The 14,042-nt window shown below is 38.6% G+C and overlaps 1 protein-coding gene across 7 annotated transcripts in view; it reads right to left on the bottom strand.

Annotated features, from left to right (window-relative positions):
- Positions 1-14,042, bottom strand: part of syt16 (synaptotagmin XVI) — a 73,699-nt gene that overhangs the window by 7,414 nt on the left and 52,243 nt on the right. For 6 of the 7 annotated variants that reach the window (XM_050062501.1, XM_050062498.1, XM_050062496.1 and 3 more), the window contains 2 exons: positions 2,248-13,873; positions 552-628 (listed from right to left, as the gene is read on the bottom strand). In XM_050062501.1, the coding sequence (XP_049918458.1) occupies positions 13,560-13,873 (314 nt within the window). In that variant the 3' untranslated portion in view covers positions 552-628; positions 2,248-13,559. The remainder of the gene's footprint in view (positions 1-551; positions 629-2,247; positions 13,874-14,042) is intronic. The other variant, XM_050062497.1, reaches the window with a different exon arrangement.

The following is a 14,042-nucleotide window of genomic DNA, read 5'->3' as shown; positions in this document are numbered from 1 at the left end:
GATGTTGAAGGCAAAAAAACGTCAATTTTGAAGGAGACTGTATATAAACGTTAAATTTCCTGTGAAAACAGAAGTGTATTTTGAAAGAAGACAACGCATGTAACAGGCAGAACTTGACACGGTGTCCCAGAACGTCAACAACCAACACACCCAGGGTACCTTGCACATCGAATCTGGACGTGGAAAGTCCATGACCAAACTTCAATATGTGATGAGGTTGGAGTGAGAATGTGTTGCAAGAGTTGGTGGAGACCAAAAACAGAGTTAAAAGGATTTAATATGGAGTTTCGCTGTCACTGCTGGATGTGTAAATAAGCTACTGCTTGCTAACATGTTTGCTATTTCATCTTTAAAGCAATAATATGTCAAAAACAGCTTGTTACACTGCCCCCAAATGGCCAAAAAATGGTAGGTAAAAGGTAAACGTCCAATCATGCCTCCAAATCACTTGTTTCAAACAAGAAACAGAAACTGTAAAGGACAGATAAAATATGACATCACCCGGTGAGTCATTGAGGGTAAACGAGGTAACAAATAGCAGCTCTGAATACCTGCTGCTGATGCTCCACAGCCGGCGCTCAATCAGTGCGTCTGAGCCGATCTGAGCCTCCACATCGCCCTCAGACTCCTGCAGGGAAGAGACAGGTGAGGAGGAGGAGGAGGAGGAGGAGGATGGAAACACAGGACCAAAACATCTGAGCATGAATGCAGGAAAGCTGTGACTGTAATCCGTCAGTGGTGCCAATATGATGTCTACATGTGGTGTGTGATTTTCTTCAGCTTGAACTTCTCAGATCCAGTATCCAAATACATCACATTCCCTATTTTAAAATTAAAAGTAGGACACTGGAAATACTGTTTTTATTTACAACTAATGGTGTGACAAATATTCTGACACATTTTGGTGTGAAGCCTTCATCAGTTCTCTTTGTGAAGGAACACACCATCGAATCATCACCTATACACCTGACAGCAGGGAAAAAAAACTACAAAGGGACAGATAAATAATTAGCTAAATAAAAAAAAAACATAAAAAGGATTGTAAATAAAATGAGAAAATTGAAATAAATGAGAAACAATATAAAAACGTTTAAAAAAATAAAGAAAAAAGGAATAAAATAAAATAAAATGGAACTATTTTATTAATTTCTACGAAATGTGATGTAAAAAATTAATTGTCGCGTTAACAGAATACATGTCAAACTGTACATGTGCTGCTGTATAATATCCTGATATGACCCTTTAATGTTGTGTTCTCCGCATGATATTTATAGAGCTGTCTTTTCTGAAATCTGCTGTCCTTGGAAGCTCATTCAAATTCAAGAAAGTGGAAGAGGAGGAGAGATAAGAGGGCGGACTGTGTGTGTGTGTGTGTGTGTGTGTGTTATTTAAAATGCCATAAATCAATCATAAACACAGAGTGGGAAGCTTTATCATTGCGAAACATTCACGCCGGCTCCCCCCTGAAGCTGCTGCAGTGACTCACACAGTTTTTAACATCCAACTGCAGCCCGAATATTTAATCTGTGGGAGAATGATGCATGATGATGGATACATGGGCACACAGAGAGAGAGAGAGAGAGAGGGGGAGAGAGAGGCTGCGTGGGAAGTGTGTTTGTGTGTGAGTGTGTGGATGCAACACTTGGTATATAATTTTCTTTTTGCTGCAGATATTTCCACTAAAAGCAGAAGTGTGTGTGCACAGGTCAGGACGTGATTTCCTCCCTTAAAAGCACCTTAGGATCGGTGCAAAGGAAGCAACTTTAAGGGATTAAACAAACCTGGTGTCTGAACTAACAGGATCCTGATTTAAAATACTTTTAGTGTATATTATTAGAAATATTGTGAGAAAACAGCACTGTTTTGAGCTTTGTGTCTCCATTATATTATATTATATCTTTAATATTATAAAAAGAATTCTATCCATAAATGAACACTCTTAATCCCTCAATTTTACTCAAATATTTAATTTTTAGATTTTTACTGGACAGCAATCATATTTTAATATCTTTTAAGTATGGGTAATTCCTTTAAAAATATATATATATGCATTTCACTGCATCTCATTTTATTCTCCTTTTTATTGTGTTTTAATTTTGTTTAAATGCATATCTTACCCTTGCCTCCATGTTTAAAAGGGATACTGTATAAATAAACTTGCCTATGCCCAGTTTACAAACGAGTATCTGCTGTTTTAGATGCAAAACCCACCAATAAATCCCTTAAATGTTCGTCAAAGCTTCTTACCTTTAAATAATTCCGTCCAGCAGCAGGTCAGTAAATCCCACTTAAAGCCTCTCTGTCTCTCTCCGGTGATGTCCTCCGCTCCTCCGCTCCACGGCGCCACATCCACCGTCCTCACACCCGATTCAGCGACGCTCCAGCCCGGCCTGAGTCAGAGCCTCCCCTCGGTCCCTGCAGGCAGACAGACGGACGCACAGACAGACAGGCAGCCAGCTCCAGCTCCTCCGGGGTGAGACGCTCGCTGCTCTCCAGCCTCCTAAAATATCCCGTTCACAGCAACAAGAGACAACACACAGCTCTGTGCGCGCGCCCTCATTGGTCCTCGCGGAGGCAGATGTTTCCTGTTGCTAGGAGACTGAGTAAGCGCGGAGATGACGCGCCAGCATCAGTCCTCGTCTTCCCGCATATCCGAGGCTGCACGGTGTGTGTGTTTGTGTGTGTGTGTGTGTGTGTGTGTGTGTGTGTGTGTGTGTGTGTGTGTGTGCTCCTTTTTTACCAACACAGGGACACACTGAGACAAATTTATGTCTCCAGAAGTTAAAAAAAAAAAGTTTTGTTTTGGTTTGGGGTTTTTTTTGTTTACGTTTTTACGTTTTAAACACAAGCACTGTGAAGTACTTCATGCAGGTTACGTCATTGATTGATACAGTTATAAAGGGTGATAGACAGTTTTGAACAGTTATCAGTTTTCTCTTTTTTTCTTTTATCAATTTTAAATTATTTTAGCTTTATTTTTGTTTAGATTATTATTATTATTATTCGATTTTATTTTCCAATTAAGGTTTTACTACTTCTTTGGTATTTTATTATTATTATTTTTTTTTTATTAATTTTCTGTATTCAGGAAAGAATATCTTTTTTAATTCAGTCTCGAACCCATTAACTTTATGATTTAACTGACTTTTTATTTTTCACTGAGGCAATCAAATTTCAGCCATTATTGTTTCATCTTTTTTCCTTAATTGTTTGTTCTTTATTTATTTATTCATGGTTACTTGAAACTTCTAAAACAGATACACTGAAATAAGATTTATTTTATATTCAAAATTTCTATAAAATCCAGTGTGAGATTTCACTATGCTCTAGTAGGACAAGATGACAATTTACACTATGACATAATGAATCATGGGAATGTTGGTGCTAACCAGCGGTTCAATGGGCCAGACTCTGTTTGTGTTTGTTTATTGTTGACATATTAAACCAGTAAGTGTGGAAGGATCTGGTTTTATTATCTTACATATCATCAGTATGTTCCTGTTATATTGGGGGGAAAAACATGCATTTCTATGTTAAACTTGTTATTTTTTGTTTGTTGTGGTTTATTGACAGCATTTTGACTTTGTCTGGGATTAAAAGTATTAAGTCCTGTACTTATCTCTACTATTGTCTCTGTTATTTACAGTCCATCAAGACAGAAACAGGCATTAGACGTGATATCACATTAGACATCAAGAAACATAGAAAACAGAAACTAAAGACTAGAAAATATATTCCCTCCAAGGTACCAGCACATAAAGCAGTTCTTACACATCTTAGACTTGAATCTACAAGGATTTAAGATTTCACTGTTGGCTCTTGTGTTATAATTGTATATTCTTTATAATATTATTAATAATAATCTATAATAACCTTATTTTTTTGAGACTTTGAACTTTAAGTTTTGAAGGACAATAGCTATGTTTCCATCCAAAAGTGATTCGAATCATTGGGAAATGCGCATTAAAAGAAATACGAATCCTGTGTGTTTCCATTAAATGACGTAGCGCACCTCTCTCCATGGTGATATCCACACTCCGGGTCAGGAAGGCGGTAATGCATTTACAAGCTGGTTGCCAACTGCCAGAAAACGTAGAAGAAGAAGAATGCGAGACTTGTTTTGTTTCCAGTTGTTTCCAAAGTCTGTACATTTAATGGAAACACGCAGGATTCATATTTCTTTTAATGCGCATTTCCCAATGATTGAAATCACTTTTGGATGGAAACATAGCTTATGTCTTGGCTTTAAATTTTCTTGTACAATACTATAGGAAGATAACTGATAGATTATAATGACCCAACGGCATATGAATTGATTATTTTCAGTCATTAAAGTCAGGAACATGACATAAGTTTTAAGTGGTTAAAATCAAATCAAATGTGACCATACACCACCAGACAGTCACCCAGTCACCTCAAAAAATGTTGGCATTGTACGAATCTGTAAACAACAGATATGTTACATTTGCATTGATACAACATTGATATATGAAACGTGCAAATCTAACCTGTTCGTGATTTGCAGAAATGTACGATGCCAACATTTTCCTCTGGTGACTGTGCTAAGCATATTTTAAGAAATAATAATGGTTAATTGAACACTTGACACTGTGCAGCTAATAAACAGCAACACAAACAAGCTGCATGTTTGTTGACTAAGTCTAAACCCAAAGCATCTGCTGCCAAAGATTAAACTTTCCCAAAACACTTCAACACAAAATACTTTCCCTAATCTGTAATCCACTCTGAGATTTCCTATGTGAAACTGGAAATCTCCACTACCAATCACAGGGGGATGAACTGTGTGGTTTTGTTGTTAACTGGTTAGAAAAGCCTCATTCTCAGAATTAAGACATCTGAGCGGGACGAGGAGACAAACCAAAGAAAACAGATGGCAGACAGACGTTCCCACAGCAGGGATCTTCTGGCTTTTATTGGCAACGACAAAACTTGGTACAAAAAGTGCTTTCTGGGTGCTCAGCATGCATGACCCAGACCAGACCAGGCCAGACCAGAACCGCAGTCTCTACAGAGTCAGTGTCTCAGTTGTGTCAGCTGCAGGCTCTACTTTGGATGTCAGTGAAGATCTAAGACCTGCCAGGATATTCATATACGGAAAAAGGGGACTGTGCTTTAGTTTCTTTTTATTTTTTTGACTTTAACTTCCTGTAGGTGTCGTATGGACTTGTACCTGACTGAATCTGGTCTGACTTGAGCTTCAGTCCTGGTCTGACTTGGACTTGGACCTCAGTCCTGGTCCAGGCCTTGACATCATAGTCACCTCTCATGCATGCAGTCCTACAGCAGCATTCACAGGGAACAACGAGAAGGCTTCATGCAAATTTGGATCATCTATGTTCTCATGGTGGATATGTTTGATCTCAAAATGTTACAGGCACTTCATCATCAGAGTTATTACAACGGTATCACATCTGCAGCACAACCTGATTGTCTCACATCTGTAATACAACCTGGGGTCTCAAACCGAGCATGCAGACGTGTAAATACGAAATAGAAATCCTGGGAAATACTAATAAGAACATTTAACATTTACTATTTTAAAAAATATATAATAGATATTACATTCTGTACAACAGCTTGACATGCATAAAATATATCAGTCTGTGCAGTAACTATAGTTCATGTCACTATTCACGCTCACATGTATGAAGCCTGCAGAATAGGAGTGCTGATATCAAAACCTGTGACAGGTTGTTTGACTCATCTGCCAAACAAAAACGTAGCTCACTAATTGACAAAAATGACTACCACTAATAATGTTTTGTAAGATAGGCCTACTGTAATTTGAGAGAAAAAGATGTGGTAGCACAGTTTGTTGTGCTGCTACTTGAAATTTCCTGTCTTTATTTTTGTCATTTCACTAAACAGCTAAAAAAATTCAGTTTCATGATGCAATAAATTTAAATTTACACACAACTGCTCTTGTACGTTGGTTGCTAACACTTCCAAACCTTCACATTTTTATACAAACACAACAAAACTGCTTTGGAGTTTGCCAGTCTGCTAGCTAGCTAGCAAAAAAATGGCCGTTAGCTTAACCCCTTTACCAGACAGGGATTTTCAGATCATAGCTTAGCAACCCATGGGTCATGATAAGCTTTCGTATCTTTAAAGTTGAACTATTTTTTCTCCTTAATAACAAAAGCGAAAAACTGTAAGGAATTCATGCTAATGCTAGCAGGCCTAGCTAACTAGCTTACTACTAGTGGTAGGCTAATCAAGCAATACTACTAACAGCAAGGGATAGCACATCATGACGTAACTACTTGATTTTGCTGGTTTATGGTTACAAAAAGTCCAAATCAGCACTGGAGCATCCACTATTGGAGCCGGACGTGGATGCTACTGTATCATATATTTGACCTCTATCACAGTTTAGGCTAACATTAGCAGCTCTGCCCTGCCCTTAATTTGGTTTGGCGGAGAGTTTACCCGCAATCCAGAAAGGATTTTCATGTGTAAAAGCAAAAAATACCATTTGAAAATTCAGTAAAGGTGTCATTCCTGTCATGAAGCAACATTTGCATTATTTACGCAACATTAATCTTTATGGGTAGACTGGTTTACTTGGGCTATCCACCTTAAAGTATGGAAAATTTCGAGCTAAGTTAGCCATAGCTCTGTGAGTGATCCTGATTTAGCTAGCTAACCCTCAACACATAACAGATTTTTATTTTTATAACTAAATCAAGTACATTTTTTCACTTTTTTGATTGGACCATCTGTCTTCATAATTTAGTCTAACATGGTGGAACTATTTTGAGTATTTTATCATTTTATTTAAAGTTACTGACTATGAACTGGGGACATGGTAAAAAAAAGAGCACATGGATCAAAAAATAACATAAAATAAGAGGTCAGCAGAAAAGTATATTTAATGTGCATTATTATCTGTTGAAGGCCTATAATTTAAGCCATTTTTTATACGTAAATATTGGGCACATTTTAAAGAAAATATGAGGAATTCATTCATGTGGGCAGAAATGTCGCTGCATAACAGGAATGACCAAGAAAGTAAATGGAACCTTTGTGTTGTTTGTCCAAGTAACTTATTATGTATTTCTATTGTGAACATATTACTATAACACTAATGCTAACTGGCTAACTAGCTAAGCCTAACTAGTGAACAATGCTAGTTTCTTTATGTCTGCTTTAGCCTTTTTTTCATCACTACATGGGCAAGTTAGCATGATGTCATTTATGTAGCCAAATTTAAGATGCTTTGTCAGGTTTTTTCATATTGATACAAGTCAGACGGAGACAAGAATTCCAACCAACTCATGGAGCTAACGTTTATTAGCATGCTTGCTTTAGCTAACGAAATCTGTAAGCGTCAGCTGCTATTTCAGCTTGGTTAAAAACAGAATTTTATGACTGGCAACCAGGGTCCAATGTTTTACTATTACTACTACCAAAATGATTCATTCTTAATTTGGAGCGATTGAACTTCTGTTCATCATTTTAAGCTGCATGCTAGGATGGAAAGCTATCAACAGCAGGCTAACTTAGGGCGCAATTGTTCGTTTATCTTAGCTTGGTGCTATTATTTTATCAGCACATACAGTTGTAAATACTCATTTACTTTGTGGACAGAAAAAGCCACTGAGAAAATAAGAAAAAAAACTTTGTAGAAACAGCTAACGGAGCCAAAGCTAACTGTAGCTAACTTGTGGTTTTTGACTCCGCCTACATAAACTTAACTCAAAAGTCCCATATTGTGGCCTTAGATTAGTTTTTATGTACAAAAAATATTAAAAATCAAATAAAAATAAAAACAATCCAGCCTTTACAGCCAGCTGCAGCACTCCTATTCTTCATCCAATGCTTCATTTATACCTGAAGTATTCGTCATCACATATCTGCAGTTTAAACACGAGACATACAGCATTTACAGCTTGTTTCCTGCGTCTAACAGATATAGAATGAGTATAGTGTGTCCTTCCGCATATCATTCATTCTTGAACTTAAAGACCTTATCTTCACCGCTGAAAGCTTCCCTGAATAAATAAACATATATATCATTGTGTTCTCATTGGAACGGAGAGAAGTGGGTCGAATACATCGGAACAATTGTGTTCTTTATGGTTTGTGAAGTATGTGATGATGATGATGATGATGATGATGATGTAGGCTTGGTAGTGAATCTCAACTCTTTTGAATCATGTATGTGTTTCATGAGGATATCTCCTCCTCCGCCATTTGGAAATTCTAACGATTATCTCCTGTTCTGGATTTAAAATGTCCGTCTTCCTTCAACTATAAACTGAATTACAGTTTTCATTTGTCCAGTGGGCTCTTAAAAAGTCCTCTACTTTACAGAGAGACACTCAAAACAAATTGTACAAAAGTAAGTGCACCCAAGGATATTGTAGGCTAATTAACCTTCTTTGTTTCATGTTTTGTACACTTATGTTGTATGAAGCTTTGTTTAAACTCACAGAACTTTATTTGAATCTCTAGTTGAGGTCTTAAAGGTTCCAAAGATGCTAAATGTACGAGGCAAAATCTGGATAAATGTGCGTAACATGCTGCATGCATGAGACATCTAGAACATTTGGTTTTGGTGGAACAGTGCAAAACATAGCTTCTTGGGTGTGAAGTAGCTTCAATGACATGCTGAGACGAGATGGAAAATATGATTCATAGACATATTTCAGTATTTTCTAGCTTTAGTTAGACAGTTGTTGAAAGATGATATGTTTGTAGATTATCCAGAGTAGAAACTAGAAAAATTACAGTACTTGTTTGTTTAAACACTTAAGACAAGGAACACCTGAAAAATGTAGGGCTGCCCCCTAATAGTCGACCAAAACGTTAGTCGACCACAAAGGTCATTAGTCGGCAGGATTTCTGTGGGCGCTTAGTCCAACACATGCGGCATGTGTACGGCCCCTAATTTCCAGGGCTGGTACCTGCGGTTATTCCACAGGCTAGTTAATAACATGTCGGTCAGGAAATCCAAAGTGTGGGATCATTTTGAGAAGGTGAAGGACGAACTCAAGGTGATATGTAAACTCATCTTCATTGGTCGACTACAAACATGACGTATCATCTGAAACATGGAAGTAGCTACATGCCCATTAGCCCACAGTGTCATTAACAGGCGGCTCGCTCAGTGTGTGACGTGCACCTGTAGATAAAATATAGGCCTATATTAATGAAGGTTCATTAGTATGGTTTTGTATTTCTCTGTAATGTAGCACAGTGTTAACAATGTTACTGATACTATACTTTCTCACACCTTCAACTCAAACCACCAAAATATATCATTTAATCATTACATTAATATCGTAAACATGCAGGCGACCAGTCGACTAATGGACCTAAATGACTACTATTGGTCAGCTAGGAAAATTCTTAGTCGGAGGCAGCCCTAGAAAAATGACTACTGTCTCTAAGAAGCAAGGGTGAAAGTAGCAATATTTGTTGAAATAAACTGTCCAAACCAATAAGAGTGAATTCTTAATTTTAGTGGAAATCCCAATATTAAAAGATATCAAATATGTCTGAACTTTGGGGACGTGCATAAAATGATGCACAAGACATTAAGACTTTGGTGCAGCCATAAAAGATATGGTCTTAAATTTTAATATTTTACTTTGTGTAGTATTAAAAGCTTCGATTATATACAATGGAAAGCATTTTTATGTTTGTTTGGTCTGAGGATTATGAAAAATACCAGCATTAAATTCTGGAAATACAAGGTCCTGTGACATTTTTCAATATAATTTAGTGCTTTTAGCAGCAAAACCAAAATTGCATTCATGTCCTTTGTGTTGGGATGGTGTCTTTTAAAATAACTGGATTGCGCAATGCCTGTTACGGATGTGTGGGGACAGGCTTTCTTTTGATTTGGGTGAACTGACCCTTTCATTCACATGAAGAATTTGAATATGAACATCAGCCTTTCAGTTTTTTTGTTATGCTTCATTTTCAAAACATAATTACAGACTGTCATCTTCATAAACCCATGAAATCATGTATTTTTTAGTCACTTTCTTCTTCCGATGACAGTTTTCAAAACCAGCTGCAGTTCATCATTTCTAAAGAGAGCTCTGTTGTCACCTGACTGAAGAAAACAAACGCTCATATAAACACATCTCCTGCTGTCGGTGTGTGAACCCCCCACCCCAGCCCAGCCTCGAGGGGGTTTGGAGCTACAGTATCTGTCTACACAAACAAATATAATCCTCCCCTCCGGGCTGAACTGATGCCTTATGACTCAATGATGCTCAGACTGGAAGGGGATGAGCATTAGCAGCGGCATTACCGTCATCACACTGTACAATCCTACAGCTGTAACTACCAATTAGACCACAGAGCGAGTGTACGGGGGGAAAAAACACACACTTCCAGGGTAATTCACTGCATGTTATTAACAGCTGCAGTGAGATATTTAAAGCCGCTTTTCAGCTCAGCGTTGATGGGTGTTGAAATGAGCTTTGCCCTGTGAAGGAGATGGAGCCGAGGCCAAATAACATCATTCAGCATCGACGAGGGAAGAGATGCTCTCATCCCAACGGGTTAAGAGTCTCCAGCTGCTGCTACTTCCTGCCTGTAGTACCACATGTGTCAGAATATGAATGAGTGCTAAATATGAATGAGACGCCTTCCTCCTCCACTTGAATCATAAAGCATCTTCACTTCTACTCTCGTGTTTGTTTCCTCACTCAGTATTTTATGGTGATGTCATCCTGCAGTGGCAACATGAACGCCAGTGAGGTTTCCATCCAAATGTAGAACAAAAAACATGTGAGTTTCTGCACATTTCCATCCACTACTGTTAATGTGAATATGAGGAGTTAGTGATAAACTGTTAGTGGAGCTAATTCTCCAGCCAGGTGTAAAACAAGAGGGCACAAGGAGATGACATCATCAGAAGGAAAGCTGAAATCATAGGAAACCAAGCGGGAAAACTTTATGTAAATATGCCGATTGTGTTTATCTCATGTTTTTAATGTGAGGAAGGTTATAGTCTCTTTGTCACTCCATACAAATCTCATGTTTTTGCCTCTTCGGAGGTTGTTTAAAGAAATATTTTACCACTAAATGGCCGTTTGTATATCAATTACTCACCCTGTGTTACGCTGAATTTTCTCGCTTGCCTCTGGTTAACGAAGAATCCAAAAACGAACAAAATTCTTGAAAGTCATTGGGGTTCGGGTTCAAAATAGCAAAACTAAATAAAAACATCTGTTTACAAACTCTCACAGAACTTGTTCAGTATAATCCAAGTCTCACTTATCCAGTCGTATGCTCAATACTTGTCAGAGTCCACTGGCAAAAGCAGTAGATTTACCTCTTTAAGGCCCTGATCACGCAGAAAGCGTTTTAGCAGCTGGAGGCGCCTTTTTGTAATTGTTTAAGTGAGAATTAAGCTTTTTGCGTTGTGATGCGCCTCGTGTTTCTGCGCTCTCGGCAGCTGGCATTTTTGCCGGAGCACTCTGAACTGCTCTGGTTGAAAAAACTTAAACTCAAAGCGGAATAACGCCCCACATCATCTCCTTCATCATCTTTCTTCCCATTGTCCAATTGGATGATTTGAGAGGCGTTGTTTACAGTTAGTAAACAATGGAGGAGAAACTGGTGGTAGCAGTTGCTGGATACCCAAAGTTATACAGCCTTTTGATATGTGCCTGCATACGGCCATCATGGAGGAGAAGCTCCTGTGATCCACCCTCTTTATTAGGGTCTCATGTACCCACACAGATCTCCGTTTCCCTGTGCACCCTCGACCAGCGCTACAGCCTCTGCCCTCTGCCTTAACACTTTAGGAACTAGATACTAATTAACATGAGAAAAAAAATAATGGTAGATTGATTACAAGGGAAGGTTAGTGTAAGGACGTGATGGGGTGGTTGCCTGGCAACAATAAAAAGTGTTTTTTGTTGTTGTTTTTTTTAAACTAGTGCCATTTAATTTGTGACACAAACACTCTGATCGAGGCAGCAGCTGAGCTTCTGTGATAAGTGAGGTAAAATTACTGTTTAAGATAAGTTTCTCTTTCAGATGCATATGATTGTTGATGCAGAAGTGTTTTAAACAGTTTTTAGCCAAAATGCATTTTTTGGGAAGTACTGAGCATACCACTGGATAAATAAGGCTTTGATTATGTTGTACCAGTTGTTTAAGAGTTCGTAAACAGACGTTTTGATGTAGTGTTGCAGTTGTTAAACACGGTTTTAATCATCACCATCACCAATTCATTCACTTTAAATCATCAAGTATTTTCTTAATTTTATTTTCTTAATTTTTTCTCCATTGACCAGAGGCAAGCAAGAACATTTGCAACAAAGTTCTCCTCATGGATTCAACATAACACGAGTTAAGTAATTAGAAATATTCCTTTGAGTCACATGCTTCATGTATGTCATGATTAATTCCTCAGATCTGTTTCCATGGCAATTTTTCGCATTGTGATTTTATCAATACAACTTTTTCACCTCAGCCCAACGTAAAAACCTTCTGTAATATTTTTTAGGTTGATTTTCTGCGTTTCCACTCTGTTTTTTTTGGTACATTAGTTGACTTAGTTTGAAAATTATGAGTTGATTAATCACTAATTTGTGAGTTGAAGCCCAGATAAGAGCTCTGGGGACAGTTTATGGAGCAAACTATGGTGGTTAGGAAGGTGATTATGTGGACGGATGAGTGCCTTGTAATGAATGAATGTATTGATTACTTCCTGGACTTTTGATTGATTCGTGTCGATCGTCACATAAAACCCACCACTCTCAGCTTATTTGTGCTCAGTTTGAGACAAACCTGCCGTGTTTCTGACAAAAATATTTTCAATTTTTCACAACGTTGCATCTCTCTGTTTCCTGTCTCCATCAGCTCAGAACTGATCATCTCGCTGTGCAGTTTCGTTGGCATCTCCATTGATTTGCCAGCCAGTAAAAGAACAGCAAGATTTAGAAATAACAAGTCACACACGCACACACGCACGCACACACCTCTAATTTGTATGTACTTTCTAACACAGCATTTCACTAGAAAAACTAAACTGCAGCTTCCTCCTCTCACAACTGAGCTGCTTTAGCAAATAAAAAGCTAGAAGTGAAGGATAAATTCTCAGCTCCTCTTGGAGGTCGACGGATCTTCTCCAAAGATTTTTTTATGGAGAAGGAGAAGTGAAATTCTGAAAGAATTTATAAAGGTTTAATATCCAAAGAAATATTTTCGATGACTTATTCCTCTATTTGTCATGTAACCTCGCTGAAGGCTTTCTTCTTTCAGTTATTATTCAGTTATTTAATTCTTTATTCACCAACAGAAACATCCGCTTTTAAACTTGTGTCGGCCTCCAAAAGCAGAGGAATTTGTTCCTCAAGTTGACACCAAATAACCAGCCAGGTTTGATGTTGATGTGACGATACTGGAGAGCGTGCTCTAAGAAAGCTACGTCCTTGAATCCATCGCCTTTGAAACCACATGCATCATCCCGTCCGCACATCAAATCAATCATTCCTCAAGAACTCCAGCGCAAAAATAAACTCCCTTTCTCTTTGAAAAAAAAATCCTATATCGTGGTGGCGTTATGCCTCAAGGAGGACGTGCCAGCGGCAAACCTGCTGTCCTCGACTCTCCTTCATGTCCTGCCAGTGGAGCTGCTCCTCTTCGCCGCTGCTGTTCTGGCCCAGAGCGACCCAGCCCACCATCTCCTTGCGCTTCATGCTGCGGCGGTTGTAGATGGAGACCAGCAGCGTGACGTCTGACAGCTGGAACAGCGCCACCTGGAAGACGAAGGTCTCCTTGTAGACGGGGTTGGGCTGGCCGCGACGCACCGACGTCTTACAGCGAGAGATCTCCTGCCCGACCGAGTTTAGCAGAGTCAGACGCCCATAGGTGTCTGGACCAGAGGGGAGGAGGGGTGAGGAGAGAGAGGAAGAAGGAACGAAAAATATTGATGTTTGTTGATTCTTTTTCTGTCATGTTGGTAATCAAATGTTAACTCGTTTTTCCCAGGCACTGAAACTTAGGAGAGGGTTCTCTTATTTGTGTATGTAGAGAGAAAAGTT

Source organism: Epinephelus moara, chromosome 14, assembly GCF_006386435.1.
Source record: "Epinephelus moara isolate mb chromosome 14, YSFRI_EMoa_1.0, whole genome shotgun sequence".
NCBI classification, from domain to species: domain Eukaryota; kingdom Metazoa; phylum Chordata; class Actinopteri; order Perciformes; family Serranidae; genus Epinephelus; species Epinephelus moara.
This window is presented reverse-complemented; position numbering and strand designations above follow the sequence as displayed.